The sequence below is a fragment of the Ovis canadensis genome, chromosome 5, assembly GCF_042477335.2.
Source record: "Ovis canadensis isolate MfBH-ARS-UI-01 breed Bighorn chromosome 5, ARS-UI_OviCan_v2, whole genome shotgun sequence".
Lineage (NCBI taxonomy): Eukaryota > Metazoa > Chordata > Mammalia > Artiodactyla > Bovidae > Ovis > Ovis canadensis.
The window spans coordinates 29021806-29038427 of record NC_091249.1 but is presented as its reverse complement, the minus strand read 5'-3'; the positions used below and the strand labels follow the sequence as shown (position 1 = coordinate 29038427).

General features: G+C 49.1%; 1 protein-coding gene across 14 annotated transcripts in view; it reads right to left on the bottom strand.

Moving 5' to 3' along the window:
• Window positions 1-16622, bottom strand: part of ARHGEF18 (Rho/Rac guanine nucleotide exchange factor 18) — a 98391-nt gene that overhangs the window by 15642 nt on the left and 66127 nt on the right. For 7 of the 14 annotated variants that reach the window (XM_069591176.1, XM_069591180.1, XM_069591179.1 and 4 more), the window contains 5 exons: window positions 5820-5958; window positions 3958-4070; window positions 3659-3799; window positions 1757-2007; window positions 906-1031 (listed from right to left, as the gene is read on the bottom strand). In XM_069591176.1, coding sequence (XP_069447277.1) covers window positions 906-1031; window positions 1757-2007; window positions 3659-3799; window positions 3958-4070; window positions 5820-5958 — 770 coding nt within the window. Of the gene's footprint in view, window positions 1-905; window positions 1032-1756; window positions 2008-3658; window positions 3800-3957; window positions 4071-5819; window positions 6114-16622 lie in introns of all 14 variants that reach the window. The other 7 variants (XM_069591185.1, XM_069591183.1, XM_069591186.1 and 4 more) reach the window with 1 other exon arrangement.

The following is a 16622-nucleotide window of genomic DNA, read 5'->3' as shown; positions in this document are numbered from 1 at the left end:
AGGGAGGTCCCGGGAGCCAGTTCGTAAGAGGATGGGAGGGGATGGGACAGAGACCTGAGACTTGGCTCATGCAAAACCCCCACCTGCAAGGGGCTTCTGGTTCAGGATGTCAGGCGGCCTGGCCCCGTGCTCATCACCAGATGAATTCAGACCGCTAGACGACCCTCTCCCTGTCCCATCGGTCTGCTGCCGGGATCATGGAGTGAAATTTAATGACTCTCCGCCCTTCACTCTAGACCGTTATTTACTGGGTGTCCCTTTGGGGCACAGGCTGCAGGCAGGGAGCTGTTCTGGGGCCCTGTACTGCTGCAGGGCACACCCTGACAGCAGCCCATGGCCTTGGCCCGGGAGCACCTCTCCCGACGCGGCAGGCAGGGGTCTTGGCTCCTGGGCCCTGAGCACCCACATGCTGTCAGGCAGAAGACAGGTGTGGGTCATTCCATGGGCTGATGGGGATGAGCGGGGAGCAGATGGGTGGAGGACAGAGAGGGGCAAAGGCTTGGAGGCCTTGTATCTGCTAGAACACCTGAGGCAGGGGAGGTGGCTCCGGAGGGGCAGGGAGGCCCCGTGTGATGACACTCATGTCCCCTCGACAGTCTGAGGGACGGTGTTGCATCTCAGGGGCCACCCTGCTGTGGTGGAAACAAAAACCACGCCTGCTGTGCTTCACACCCGGGGATTTTCCAGAGCTTTCATGGCCCTATTCTGAATGACTCTGTGATTAAAAATGAGGCAGAACCTGGAAAATCACTGGTTGTAACAAGTCCTTTATAAAGCTCTCCAAATGCCTACAGTTTTGTGGGAAAAACAAACAAAAAAAACCGCTCCCCATGAACAAACCAAAAAACCCACCTACTGCAAAAAGAATACGTTTTTAATATAAAGAGATAATTTTTTTTTTTTACCTTGATCAAGTTTTGAAATTTCTTGTTTTGCTGCAGCAGCAACTTGTAGTGACTGACGGCGTCGTTGTGGCCGCTACAAAAGACGCTGTATTTTTCTTTCATCCTCTCTCCATTTTCACCTGAAAACTGAGGAGAGGTGTGGACCTGTTACTAGGGGAAACATGGAAACTGCTGAGGAACGTCTTCGCCTCGTTTGCCTGAGTCTGCTAAACCACAGATTGACCTGACTTGGGGTTTCACTCTTGTCTGGCTTGCTGGCCCCAAACAAAATGCTTCAGCACATGGCGTCTCATTGACAGGGCACCGAAAGGGCCAAGGAGAAAACTTCTGCATGTCACAGGCGCTTGTAAAACACCCCGAAATCCGACCAGGAGGAATACATTTAAGCGAGAGAATGTCAGAAAAAATTCAGAGGTGAAAAGGGTCTTCTTTTCATGGAAGGGTCGTCTTCTCCTTAGTTAGGTGACTTGCATGCTCCGGGTGCTTCGAGGGCAGATGAGGGGTCCTGGGTCCCCTCTGTCAATCTCGGGCTCGGCCCAGAAGTCCACTCAAAAGTCAGTTTGGGGTCAATGGCCCTGCCATCCATGGCAGTGGTCCAAACACCACGTAGGTGTCAAGACCAAAAAAAAAGTAAAAACTGGCCAACCAACCAACCAACCAACCAAACAAAAGCACAGCATATACAATGGACGGTGTCTTGACGAGCACGTTTGCTGTTCAGGCCTCTGTGTTTCTGAGCTCCCCTGCCTCAGATGGGCAGCTGTGAGAGGCCAGGACCACTGTCCTCGGGGGCTGGGCTCTCAGCAAACAGAAGGACAGAGTGGGGTGGGGGTGGGCTTGGCCATACCCACCTGCTGAACCAGGAGGTCCCCGATCTTCCGGATGACGTAGTTGCGAGCACTGCCCTCCTCTAGCGACTCCAGGCGGCGCTCCTTCAGCCGACACAGGAAGTGGCCGTGCACCTCCAGCAGGTCTTCGGCTCCTGGGAACAGGCGGCTGACGGCCTTGGGGCTGAATTGCAGCTCCTCCCGCAGGGCCCGGGAATAGACCTTGAGCATGATCTTGAGCGTCCGCACATGGTGGGCCTCCGTCTGCATCAGCTCTGAGGGGACGGGGATGCGGGAATTAGCGGTGCAGGTCGACACCCCGGCTGGGCCGTCCCTCGTCTCACTATGGGCCAGTCTGGCCTCTCAGCTTTCCTTGAAGCCCTCATCATGGTGGTCTGACCTGCCAGGGGCCATGCCTCCCGTCCTCCCTGGCCCGGCACTGCCCAGGGCCCAGCTTAAGGAGGTGGACAGACACCAGAAAAGGGAGGACTGGATGTGTACCGAGACCTCAACTTCACAGGAGGGTTTTCTGTCTAACGTCAACTGAAGACGTTTTCAGGCTGTTTGAAACAAGGCCGTTCTGATGGACATCCCTTCCTGGGATGTGAAACTCGCATGCTAGTGCTGTGTCAGAGACCCGCCCCAGACTGTAACTGATGGGAAAAGCGAAGCTCAAGGGAGGATTTTTAATTCACGTTAAAAGCAAAGAAAGGTTAGATTTTGTGATGAAGTTTTCCTGTTGTTTAACTCAAGGTCTTGAAGCTGTCAGAGATGAAACAGAAGTCAACAGGATACATGTATACGGATGGCTGACTCCCGATGCTGTCCACCTGAAACTATCACCATGTTGCTCACTGGCTGTTGCTGTTGCCACTAAGTTGCGTCTCTTTTGTGACCCCCATGGACTGTAGCCCGCCAGGCTCTGCTCCTCTGTCCATGGGATTTACCAGGCAAGAATACTTGGAGTGGGTAGCCAGCCATTTCCTTCTCCAGGGGATCTTGCCAACCCAGGGATCAAACCCACGTCTCCTGCTTGGCAGGCAGATTCTTAACCAATGAGCCATCAGAAAAGTCTGTCAATCAGTTATAGTCCAATATAAAATAAAAAGTTTAAGGAAACGCTTAACAGCATTGGCCCATTCCAGGGCTGCCAGCCACGGGGCTGGAAGGACTCTGTGCTTGTCCAGAAGTGGAGACAGCAAGGCAAAGGGCTGTCCAGATGGAAGTGGTGGGCTGCCCACCCCCCACCGGCCCTGTCTGCAGGACCACTGGCTGACCCAGGCTCTCCTCTTTGCCCACACCCCTACTTGTTCTGGCCCTGGCAGGGAGCTAAGTGTGTAAAACGTGGAAGGAGATGAGTGGACACCACTGAGATGCAGGGAGGGGGGCCTGGAGGGACCCGCCGGGAGCACCAGCCCAGGTTTGGGCAGTGTCTGGGAGCTGTGGTTTCCATGGTGACCATGACATCCGGTCTCAGGAGAGTGGCTGCTCACGGCCAGCTTCTCCGATGGTTACTGTGAAGGGGTGCCCACCTGAGAGCCAGTGTTACGGTCACATTCAGATGGACAGACCCGCCTTCACAGCCCCCACTGCGGCCCTGTCCAGGCCTGCCTGCAGTCATCTGACTGGGGATGGCTGGGATAGGCCCGGGTGGTCTTCTCCCTCGGGGTCACCAGCAAGGTGGGGATGACTCAGGACTGGGCATTGGGCCATTTCCCTCCCTGGGGACTGATTCTCACAAAGTCTTGCCCAGCCACCCCATCCCTGGCCTGGAAGGCCCAGCTGCCCTGGGACGAGGGGAGCAAGTGGAGGGGGCCACGTGGTCTCAGGGAGGGTCGACAGTGGAGCCCCGGCTCCCCAGTGGAATCAATTAAAAAAAAAAAATGAGAAAAGAAGAAGAAAGAGAAGGCACACAGGCCTCCTTACCATAAAGCACATCCTGCCTTTTCACCACCTCCCTCTTCTGTTTCTTCACATACTCGGGGTCCACAGAGAGGCTCCAGGACTCAGCCTCAAACTCATGGGCGTCCGCGTCGACCTCGCCTCTCAGCGAGGCAGTGTAGGGGTCTGAGGGAAGGACAGGAGGCTGCTGCTCGGCGGCTGGCGCCTGGCTGGCTCGGGGGCTACCCCCCACCCTCGTCCCCTGGATGCCTGCATGTGGGTCTCTATGCCTCCCAGGGACTGGAGCCCACGCGACACCCGGGGAAGGATCGCGGTGACGGTACCTTCTATAAAGATGGGCTCAGTGCTGGAAGATGTAAGAAAAAGAGAGTCATCGGCCACCTGCTTGAGCTTCGGAAATAGTGCATCAGTTTCATCCATCTCTCCTGTGAGTGGTCTAAAGAGACATAAAAACAACTTAAAAAAACTTGAATTAAGCGCGCACGCGCGCGCACACACACACACACACACACACACATACAAACACAGTCTATAAGAGCAAACCAGGTTGTTACTTGATTTGATTAGATACTATTTGAGAACTTTCTGGATGTCAATATAAGGCTTAACTCTGTCATAAATCTTTATTTTTCTTCCTTTTTCTGGCTGTGCTGCATGGTTTGTGGGATCTTAGTTCCCTGAGCAGGACTGAACCTGTACTCCCTGCCACGGAAGCGCCCAGTCTTAACCACTGGACCGCCAGGGAAGTCCTTGTCACAGATCATTTTTTAAAATTAGGGGACTACCTGTGAATGTGACATGATGAGCTCTTCCATCAAACTAACTGTTTTTTGAGGGGGCGGGGGTATGGTTGATGTACAATATTATGTACGTTATGGGTGCATAACACAGTGAATCACAATTTTTTTGACTCAACTTTTAAAGGTTGTATTCCATTTACAGTTATTATGAAATATTGGCTGTATCTCCTGTGCTGTACAATACCTCCCTGTAGCTTATCTATTTTGTATGTAGTAGTTTGTGCCTCTTAATTCCTTGCCCCTATCTTGCCTCTCCCCACTGGCAACCATTAGTTTGTTCTCTGTATCTGCCACCAAAACTAATTTAATGTTCAAGTACATTCTATGAAAAAGTGAGTGAAAGTGTTAGTCACTTAGCCGTGTCTGACTCTTTGCGACCCCCTGGACTGTAGCCACCAGGCTCCTCTGTCCATGGGATTCTCCAGGCAAGAATACTGGAGTGGGTGGCCATTCCCCTCTCCAGGGGATCTTCCCGATCCAGGGATCAAACCCCAGTCTCCTGCATTACAGGCAGATTCTCTACCATCTGAGCATCAGGGAAGCCACCCAAGTACACTCTACAGGTGTAGTAAATGCTTCCTTTCCTAGCCACTGGTGCCCTCTGGAATCCCCAGAATTCTTTCCAGCCAGAGCAGGGTGGACACAGCTTCATTCCCAGTCCAGACTAGAGGGAGAATCCTTTCTAGGGGGAAAGAAGATCAGCTTCTAGTCCCACCGACTCATGCAGCGACATTTTTTTTACATGAGGTTTTCTACTTGAACGCTGCTGAACGCAACACTTCGAGAACCACCTCGAAGCCCTAGGAAAACCAGTCTAAAGCATAAATAATAGGATGCAGACTCCGCAGCGACCTCAGCAGACTTCCTGCCTGGTCTGCAGGACAGAGAGGAGCCCTGTCCAAGGGTTCTTCAAGAGCAGGAAGCAAACTGGCTCCAAATGGCTGGGGACCCCAGAACACACCTTTTTTCCCCCTTCCCTTTTGAACTTTTTATTTTGTACTGGGATACAGCCGATTAACAATGTTGTGATAGTTTCAGGTGAACAGTGAAGGGACTCAGTCATACATATACATGTATCCATTCTACCCCAGACCCCTCTCTTATCCAGGCTGCCACGTAACACTGAGCAGAGTTCCCTGTGCTATAGTGTAGGTCTTTGCTGGTTATCCATTTAAAATATAACAGTGCAGAACACACCAGTTTTGAAAAAGAAGAGGAGTGAATCTCCCAGGCAGGTGTTAATGGGAATCTTGCCTTTTGGTGGTGTGGTCCTGCCGAGGGTCTCCTTCTAGAGAGGCTGTCTGAGGGGTCCCTGAGGAAGCCTCCCCACCTACCCGCTCCCTCCTTTCACCAGCCCCTGGTGGCAAAGGGGGTACCCCACTCACCCAAGTCTCGTCCCGGTTCCCGCTGGGCTGGGTGCTGGCTGTGGACCCCCCTTCTGCGAGACCGTCATGCCGACATTCCTGGTCGGGCGCGGGCTGCCATCGGACAGGAGGGTGGCCCTCGGGTGCTCCTTCAGGGATGCTGCGACGGAGGCAAAGACAGAGTGGGTGCTGAGGAAGTGGGCGGGGTAGCGCAGGTGGCCCGTCGGGAGGCCCTGCTCCGACTGGGGCCGCAGCGCTGACAGGATCTTGGAGGTCAGCAGCTCGTTGTCCAGGAAGATGCTCTCGCTCCACTTCCTGGGGAGAGAGCCGTAGAAGGAGAGCTCAGGGCGGCTGCGGGGTGCGCCCTCCCTGTCACCGCTCTTGGAATGCCCGTTCCCCATGGTCACGCTCTGGGCGCTGAGACCCGGCTGCTCTGTGCTGTTTTTATACCCTGGAGGAGGAGGGGGGGATCCTTCTAGAAATGGCAAGCTGGTTCTCTTACTGTATTGGCTGAAGCCGTGGGTCTGGAGGGCAGGAAGTGTGTCCCCACTGTGACCGTTCAGTGTGGAAATCTCACACGATTTTCTCCTTGGGTGAAACACCAACAAAATGGCAACTCCCCCACTCCAGACCCTTTCTGTCTTGGTGGGGAGAGGGGGCAGGTAGTAAGGACCAGCTTATATCCGCCACAGAGAATCTTAGCATCACGGACTAGGGAGCTTGTACCGACATCACACACGCGATTGTAATTAATCTGAAACCAGCTGTCAGGGTGATTCTGAGACGTGGAGACCACGGGGTCTCTGATGCTCGTAATTGCTAACAGAATCTGAGACTCTGATCCTATAGTAGAAGGTGATCGGAAACCAACCGAACACACGCCAGGGGCCCAGCAGGGCTGTCTGTGCTCATCAGCTTGTTAATTTCAGAGCTGGGATATTACTGTGGATAGCAACGTATCCCCCCAACCCTGCCACAGATCATAAACTTGAATGTGTTTTACTCATATGTGAATTCATTCAATCCTCTCAGTAAGTGTGAAAGTAGGCAATCTTATCTTCATCTTGATAAATAAGGACACTGACAATTAAGAAGTCCAATGTCCAATGCCAGTTATATTTGATAAATGAAAGCCCATGATATACTCACAAGACAACCCGATTCAAACCCATAATTTTTTCACACTTGTTACTAGCAGTGCCTTGTATGTTACTTAAAGGTCACAATCTATGGGTGAGTACTGATCTATTAAAACTATGCTTGAAGTCATGATTATACCGGATTTTGGACACATACCCCCTAAACACAATACATATGTACACATAATAAAAAACAAAAAAACAACAACAAAACCAGAAATCTAGCAGCAGACTGGATGTCGAGTGGAAAGGATGTTGAACACAAGAGACCAAGAGAAATTCGAAATTAAAATAATTTCAAATTAATGTTTAAAAAGTGCAAATGTAATTTTTGCCTTCTTTAATTTAAAAATATGTATTGAAGGACTTCTCTGGTGGTCCGGGGGTTAAGAATCCACCTGCCAATGCAGGGGACAGGGGTTCGATCCCTGGTCTGGAAGATCCCACATGCGATGGGGCAACTAACCCTGTGCAACACAACTGCTGAGCCACTGCTCTAGGGCCTGCAAGCCACAGCTACTGAGCCCACGCGCTGTAACTACCAAAGCGTGCGTGCCTAGAACCTGTGCTCCGGGACAAGAGAAGCCACCACAGTGAGAAGCTGGAGCACCGAGACTGGAGAGCAGCCCTCTCGCTGCAACGAGATAAAAGCCTGAGCAGCGGCAAAGACCCAGCACAGCCAAAAAAAAAAAAAAAGGACGGGGAAAAAAAAAAAGTGTTGAACATTTGGACGCACGGTACCCACTGATCTCTCCCCCACGGATGGAAAGATGCAGCTCTTAGAAAGCCAGGCTGTCATTGATTAGGCTGATTTTCTGCTGCCTCTTTTTTGACAAATCTACCATGTAAGCCAAGCCTACCTGGGATGGGCTGCTTGGCTAATTTACTTATTCTTAGGGTGAAAGCCACATTTAAAAGCTTTGCTCTAAGACAAACAGCAGCCTTTAAAAGAAAGCTGACCATTGGCATTCCAGGTCTGGCTCCTGGGTCCCCACTGCACCCCCTCCCCATCCCCCAGTTTCTCTATGTCACTCGAGGAAAGTAGCTGGGATTCTGGTTCTGAGCAGCACAGAGACTGGGTGGTGCCATGTGCTCGGTGATCTCAGACGTCCTGACGTGGAGATGGTAAATGGCTGACGGTACCTGTTATCATGGCAGACACAGGTGACCAAGCTGTCGCTCATATACCAACACCTGTCTGGCAAAGGTGAAAATCGTAAACTGAGGCCTCCACGGTCCCTGGCAAGTGCTTCCCGGCATGTCTACACCCAGTGAACTCCACCTCAGCAATTATGATCTATCTGGACATACAAACAGGGGATTACGCAGAGACAAAGCCTTTGTCCAGTGTCCTGGTGTGGCTGGTAGGCTGTTCCTGTGACCCAAGGTCCTGCCTGAAGTCGGATGGATTCTGCTGTAATTGAACAGCCCACAGAAGAAAAGGTAACCAGCAACACCCTTGAAGAATCACCGCTTCCAGAGAATTTTTAGAAAATGATGGATAACACTAAATCTACAGTAAGTGGAATCAGAGCCTCCTTGGGCTGTTGGGAAGACACTTTGAGGTTCCTGCATCTTAGGGTCTTGCTTCGGGATGCCAGGTACCCCTGGACTCTCAGAAGGGGAGAAGGGACAAAAATTCCAGGTAACACAATGCTGAGTTGGTCCCGTCAACGTATGCCATGATTTACTCATTTACTCTCATTTCTGTCTGTCTCCTTGGTAGGAGGGAGGAAGGGTCTCTCACAAAATAGACACTGAGAAATCACTGTTTCACAGGATTTTACTCAGCTAGAAAAAGGAATGAAATTCCGACACTTGCTGCAACGTGGACAAAATGTGAGGACACGATGCTCAGTGAAGTAAGTCAGACATGAAAGGACAAAGATGGTTGGATTCCTCTTCTAGGAGGTCCCAAGAGGAGTCAGCCTCCCAGAGACAGAATGCAGGATGGGGTTGGGTGGGCTCCTGGGGTGGGGGAGGGGAATGAGGAGTTTTGCTCAATTGGACAGAGTTTCAATTGGGGAAAATGAAGAGAGTTTTGGAGATGGATGGTGGTGATGATTGCCTGACACCGTGAATGTACTTAATGCTGCTGGATTGTACTCTTCGAAATGGTTAGGCTGGAGCCTTAGTCACCGGACCACCAGGGAACTCCTAAGTGACTCACATTTTTCACCTCAACTATCTCTGCACGTGACTGTGAACACCGCTCAAGTACTGATTCGAGGGTTACAGATACATTTTAGCCGGCTGGTGAATCTGCAAACATGGAATCCGAGAATAATGTCGTCCGTCCATACAGTGGAGTGCGAGGTACTCAGCCGAAGAAGGAACGAGAGGTGGAAACATGCTCCTATGTGGATGGACCTGGGAAGAACCCTGCTGAGTGAAAGAGGTCAGGCACACAAGATCTCTCAGTGCAGGATCCCGCCTCTAGGATAAGTTAAGGAAACATGCAGGATAAGTCCATCCACAAAGGTAGAAAGCAGATTAACAGGTGCCTAGGGCTGGGGGCTTCCCTGGTGGCTCAGATGCTAAAGAATCCGGCTGCAATGTGGGAGACCTGGGTTCAATCCCTGAGTTGGGAAGATCCCCTGGAGGAGGGCATGACAACCCACTCCAGTATTCTTGCCTGGAAAATCCCACAGACAGAGGAGCCTGGTGGGCTAAAGTCCACAGGATTAAAAAGAGTTGGACATGACTGAGCGCCTAAGCACAACAGGACTGGGGGAGATTAGAGGGTGACAGCTCCTGAGTATGGGTTTCTTCTGGGGGTTCTAAACTTGACTGCACGAAAAAAAAAAATGAGAAGGGGGAAATTCCCTGATGGTCCAGTGGTTAGGAACTGGCGCTTTCACTGTCGTGGGCCTGGGGTTCGATCTCTGGTTGGGGAACTAAGATCCTGAAAGCCACGTGGTGCAGCCAAAGAAACAGTTTTTAATTAAAACATTTCTTAAATCAATAAAATTGATTGTGGTGACTCTGAGAAGATTAAAAGCCACTGCACTGCACACTGAAATTGGTGGATTGTATGATATGTGCATCGCATCTTGGTTAACAGGTAAACTGAGAGGAAGGGTCATCTTTCTGCAGGAGGAGAGGGAGCCGAGGGATCTGTAGGCTTGACACCCACTGTGAGTGAATCTTGCTGTCCCTGACTCTGAGACTGCCAGGAATCTGTATGTATCCTGCCATCGTGTTCTGCACCAGCACAGCTACAGTGGGGCAGGTGAGCAGTGGCCGGGTGCTGGGATCTGGGCAGTGCTGTCTGCACTGCCACGGGAGCCACCCGGGGGCTTAATTAGCACCCTCTGCCCACCGCTGAGAGGTGCCATTGACCGGTGTGCTCCTGGCCCACTGTGGCGACGCATCCACCACGGAGGGGACCCAGAGGAGAGGGAGGGACAACAAAGAGAAGTGAACAGTGAAAATGGAAAAAGTTCTCGGCCTGGAGGAAAAAACACGCCCTGTTCTCAGCCGCAAACACAGACAGCAGTCCATTCTCAGGAATTTTTTTTTTTCCTTCAAACCTGGAATCTAGAAAAATAGTGTAGATGATCTTATTTGCAAAGCAGAAATAGGCACAGACATAGAGAACAAATGGATGGACATCAAAGGGGGAAGGGGTGAGGCGGGATGAACTGGAAGCCCTGGATTAACATATATACACTACTGACAGCAGGTATAAAATCGCTAACTGAGGAGAACCTACTACATATAGCACAGGGACCTCCACGCAATGCTCTGTGGTTACTAAATGGGGAGGAAATCCCAAGAAGAGGGGATATATGCAAACATACAGCTGAGTCACTGTGCAGTACAGCAGAAACTGACACAACATCGTAAAGCAACTACACTCCAAAGAAAATTAATAATAATAATGAAAAAAGATGCTACCCTGGGTTGGGCTTCCGGGAGGGAGAGCCTCAGACAGACTGGTCATATAATACAGGTATATATCCTAAGCCTGGTGGCTCAGACGGTAAAGATTCTGCCTGCAAATGCAGGAGACACAACAGACAAAGGTTCGATCCCTGGGTCGGGAAGCTCCCTTGGAGGAGGGCATGGCAATCCACTCCAGTATTCTTGCCTGGATGGCTACACAGTCCACGGGGTTGCAGAAGCGACTTAGCACCCACACACCCTGGGTTATGAATCATAACCCTCCTAATGTTCTTCAATGAATAAAAGCAAATAACATAATCACTTTTAAAAATGTCCTCGCTGCTAAAACCACCACAACAAAACCCCGTTTTGTCTTGGTTTCTCAAAGAGTGGTCTCTGAGCAAATCAGGTGATGAAGCTGGTGTGAGAGCTGTAGTGATCCCATCTTGAGATGTTACTTGGATGACAGACCCCACGCTGTGCAGTTCAGGTGAACAGGGGCTAATTTCTATCGCACTTAGGCTCCCAAGTGAGCTGCCGTCTATAAATCCCCCGATACACCAGCAGGACCCCATCAGCCCATGGGAGAATCGTAAGGACCCACAAGGAAAGTCTATGAATATGACTTAATAGTTACAGACCTGCTGAAAGTAATTTTTCAAGGAAATCCATCAAGTGACCACCTTAATTGGACTTAAACTGTCCTTATATAATCTAGAGCCATACTGGCTTCCAGAAACACTGACTTCCAAATAAGAATTTTAAATTCTAACCAACAAGGATATCCTCCCTGTTGTTATACCAACGACAATATACCCCCCTGCTGTATATCATGGGGACCTATAGTCAATATCTTATAATAACCAATAATGGAAACGATCTCTGAAAAAGAATAAGATATACATGTATTGTTGTTTGGTTGCTAAGTCATGTCCGACTCTTTTGCAACCCCATGACATGACTGTAGCCCACCAGGCTTCTCTGTCCATGGGATTTCCCAGGCAAGCATACTGGAGTGGGTGGCCATTTCCTTCTCCAGGGGATCTATCCGACCCAGAGATCGAACCCAAGTCTCCTGCACTGGCGGATGGATTCTCTATCACTGATCCACCTGGTATTACTGAATCATTTGTCAGTACACCTGAAACTAACACAACTCTGCAAATCAACTGCACTTTAAAAAATTTTTACTATTCTAAATGGCAGACCCCTCCTGTCACTCTATGGGAAACCAACTGGAAACATCTCTGGGAGGCAGCTGGGCCAGGGCACCATGTGCCTGGAGTTTTCTGCTATAGGCCATGCAGGTGGATCAGACTGGTGGCACCTTTAGGCAGGACCAGACTTCTCCAGCCGCCCAGTAGTTTTGGAGGCTTGGCTTCAGAACAGCTCCCCATTTCTCCCAGGTGGGTGAGATCCTGGGTCCTCCTCCACCACCTCCATTCTTTGTGTCTGCGAGAACTTCTCTCCCAGGCTGTGAGTGCCGCCTGTCTCTAGAGGGTTCTAGCAAGCACAGGCTGCAGGGAGAGTGTTCCAGAGACAATTAAGAAAATCTGATGCCAAGTGGAGTTTTCAGTTCACAGCTCCAGGCTTGGCGGCTGCCTGAGAACAGACTGAATCGATGCTGAGACAACTCATTGATTTCTCTGCCTTGCTTCACTGTATGTTATACAACTGAGGTGGCATAAAAAAGAAAAAGAAAAAATACAGGAGGCAAAAAAAAAACCAACCCCAAAAAACAAAACCAACAGCCAAACCCCAAATCTTAACTCCCTGCCTCAAAGGACAAAGAAAACAACTAAAAAAAAAAAGGCATACTGTGGTTTAGAAGTGTAAGCCAGAAAGAATATTCTTTGTGGATCTGAAATTACCCAATTAACAAAATACACAGCCCCCTTACTCCCAATTACGTCAAACCAGCAAACACCACTATAAAAAAAAAAAGTGGTATTTTCTTGACTGTGTGTGCAGAAGACTTAAGCATCACAAAACAGTATAAAAGTAGAAATAACCCATAACCCCACCGTCCAGTTAACTGGTACTGCAATGAAGATTTGCAAGTTGAGAATTAATGTTTAATACTGAGTGATTTAGAGAGCCATGTTGAAAGCTCCCTCATGTATAGCAAAAGGATAATATGGTAGCAAATACATATATATATATATATATTTTGCATATTGTACAGGACATGTGGGTTATACAATCATGTCAATGTATGGCAAAACCAATACAGTATTGTAAAGTAAAATAAAGTAAAAATAAAAATTTTAAAAATTAAAAAAAATCACAATCATACAAAATATTCCATATTCTCTATGGATAATTCTGGAAGTTAAACATAGAAAGGACAAATGGCCATGTCTGTGGGCATGAACGTGAACTTCAACCTAAAAACTTCATGTTTTTCACAAACAAAAACTCAAAATGGACCGCAGATTTAGAACCATAGAACTATTCAGAGCTAACATAGGAGAAAATCTTTAGGAACTGGGGCTGAAATGGTGAAGAGTTCTTTGCTGTGACACCAGCAGCCTGATCCACAAAAGAAAAAAAAATTTTTTTACCTGTCTTCATCATAATTAAAAATGTTTGCTTGTGGAAGATCTCTTTAAAGGATGGAAAGACAGGCTACAGAGTGGGAAGAAATATTTGCAAACTGCCTGATGAAGGACTAGCATCTAGAATATATAACGGACTCTCAAAATCCAATCGTAAAAATAAAAACAACCCATTCAGAAAAATGAGCAGAAGAGATGAAGACTGCATTTCAGGGAAGAAGATATTGAATGATGGTGTAAAAAAAGCACATGGAATGATGTTCAACATCAACCAACCATCAGAGAAATGCAAACTAAAACCACCAGGGACCTTCACTACCAGGATGGTTAAAATAAAAAAACAGTGACGATGCTAATTGCTTGTGAGGATGTGGAGAAACTGGATTGCTCATACATGGCTGGTGAGAGTGTAAGAGAGTGCAGTCGCTCTGGAAGACAATTGGGCGGTTTGTAAAGAAAACGAAACAACTGCACTCCTGGGTATTTATCTCAGAGAATGCAAAACTTCAGTCCAGACAAAAACCTATGCACCACTGTTCACCGCTTCTCTGAGGCCCAAACTAGAAACAATACAGAGGCCCCTCACTGAGTAAAAGGTTGGATGAACGTCGGTCTACCCACAGGACAGAATGCAGCACACAACAGTCAGGGTGGATCTCACGGGCACTGTCCTGAGATAAAAGAGCCAACCTCGGACGTCCCTGCAGCGGACTGGAATCCACCTGCCAATGCAGGGGACATGGACTCGATCCCTGCTCTGGGAAGATCCCACGTGTCTTGGAGCAACTAAGTCTGGGTGCCACAGTTCACGAGCCTGTCTTCTGGAGTGTGTGCGAGCTGCAACTACTGAAGCCTGTGCTCCACAAAAAGAGAAGCCACCACAATGAGAAGCCTCTGCACACAACTAGAGAGTAACCCCCGCTTGCCACAACTTGAGAAAGCTCGAGTGCAGCAATAAAGACCCAGCACAGCCATGAATAAGTAAATATTAGAAATATTTATATTTCTAGAGATATAAATAAAGGCATTACAGTAAACATGCAAATAAAGAAAGACAAAAAAAGAAAGAAGAATAATTCCCGCAGGAATGTGAGCATTGGGAAACTGAGTGGGAATATATGGAAACTCTGTACTCTCTTTGTAACTTCTTTCTTATAAATTGAAGACTATTCCCAAACAAATGGTTAATTTTTTTTTTTTAAGTTAAGTTCGGGAAGAACTGAGCCTTGTTAAAAACAAAAGAATAATTTTTGAAAAGGTATGTGTGTGGGCACTCCGAGTCACGTTTAAAAAGGACCAGAATGGGCCAGGCCCTTCTTGGCAGAGGGAGGAGACAAACAATTGAAAATATTTATTTAGGGATACCTATGTTCAGCAGTGGCGTTATTCACAGTGATGCTGAGGTGGGAGCAACCCAAGTGTCTATGGGTGGAGGAATAGATAAATAGATGCGGTCCATCCATAGCACTGGGATTTTATTTTAGTCTTAAAAAAAAAGGAAGGAGAGGCTGAGCCCTGCCACACTGTGGATAAACCCTGGGGAAATGATGCTCAGTGAGAGAAACTAGACACAGAAGGACACACTGTCTGATCCCACTCACAGGTGGTCCCTGGAGGAGTCAGAGCCACAGAGACAGGAAGTGGACGGTGGGGCTGGGGGTGGGCGGAGGGGCCAGGGAGTGAGTGTTTCATGGGGACGGAGTTTCAGTATTTCGAGACACGAGTTCTGGAAATGAATGGTGGGAATGGTTGCACTGTGGTGTGAAAGTACTTACAGCCACTGAATTGTGCCCTTAAGATGGTTAAGGTGACAAGGTTTTAGTATATTTTATGACTATTAACATCCCATTAAGGGACTCAGAGTGTGTCTGCCCAATACCACATGATGGAGAAGAAATGAGACTCCTTCACTGTGGTTTCCGTCTTCCCTCTGTGCAGGTGAGAGGCCCCTGGACTGAGAGGAACAGAAAAAACACACTTCAAAGATCACCAAGGCTCAAGGCGGGACTAGGCATGCGCACCTGCCTCAGCTGCTCAGGGCCCGGCGCAGCGCAGCCCAGGGGCACAGACGGCACCAGGTGAAGCCTCTAGACTGAACGATGCTCGAGTGGGACATGGAGACGGCTGGCTGAGCCTGTGCAGAGCACCTCTGGGGGAGCCGCGGAGGACAGAGATGACAGAAGGACAAAGCCATCCTGACTGGCAAAGAGGAAGGAAGTTAACCTTACAAACTCAGTGTTAATCTGCGGTAAAAAAAAAAGCCTTCTGGGCTGTGAGCACGGGAAATAATGGGCTGAGAATCTTGGGTTTCCCGTTTCTTGGAACAAATCAAGACCAAACTCCGAGAGCTGTGCTCTGCAGCCCTAGAGGAGAGTAGACTGAGAGAAGGTGTTCATGGTCACTACAGCAAATGGCCTGCTAGTCCCTGGGCGGTTCTGTGCATAGTGGGGAGACAGAGTGGATACCTGCCCCTGGGGTATTAGCTAGGTGCTGGCTGAGTCCCTTGTGACATCCTTGTAAATTCACAGGGGGATTAAGAACCCATGAGCACAGCTTGAGCAACTTTAAAATTTACTGGGGCCAGACTTTCCTGCTGGTCCTGTGACTAAGACTCTGCACTTCCAATGCAGGGGACCACCCGGGTTCAATTCCGGGCCACGGAACTAAGATCTCACATGCCACAAGAGCCCGCATGCCGCAACTAAAAAGATTCCGCAAGCTGCAATGAAGATCCTGCATGCTGCAACTAAGACTCGGCACGGCCAAATAAATAAACATGTTAAAAAATTTACTGGGTGTCCACAAACACTCAAGCTTGGCAGTGGACCGATCTTACATAGAAGGAGGGTCTCCAGTAGAATGCCAAAGGGCTCTGTCCTTGGCCTTGACTGAGATGAGACCATAGGAGCCTTGCTTAAATTCACAGATGACAGGCAGCAGGGAAGTTGCCCCAGATTTTGTTTGTAAATAAAGACAGAGAGATGAATTAACACAAAACTGTCTTGGAGAAATTACTATAGAGGAAATACCAAGAGATCCAGCAAAGATGGCGGGTATGGGGCAGTTCCCACCTGTAGCAGCAGCACAGGTGAAAAACCAGGGGGGCGTTCCAGGTGCCTGCCAGCAGCTCAGCAAACCAACAGCGTGGTGCACACAGGGCTGGGTCACCTTAGGTCATGGCAATGTCAGTGTGATAACCAGAGCCAGGAGGGCTCAGCTGCTGGCCGGCCAGGCCTGCC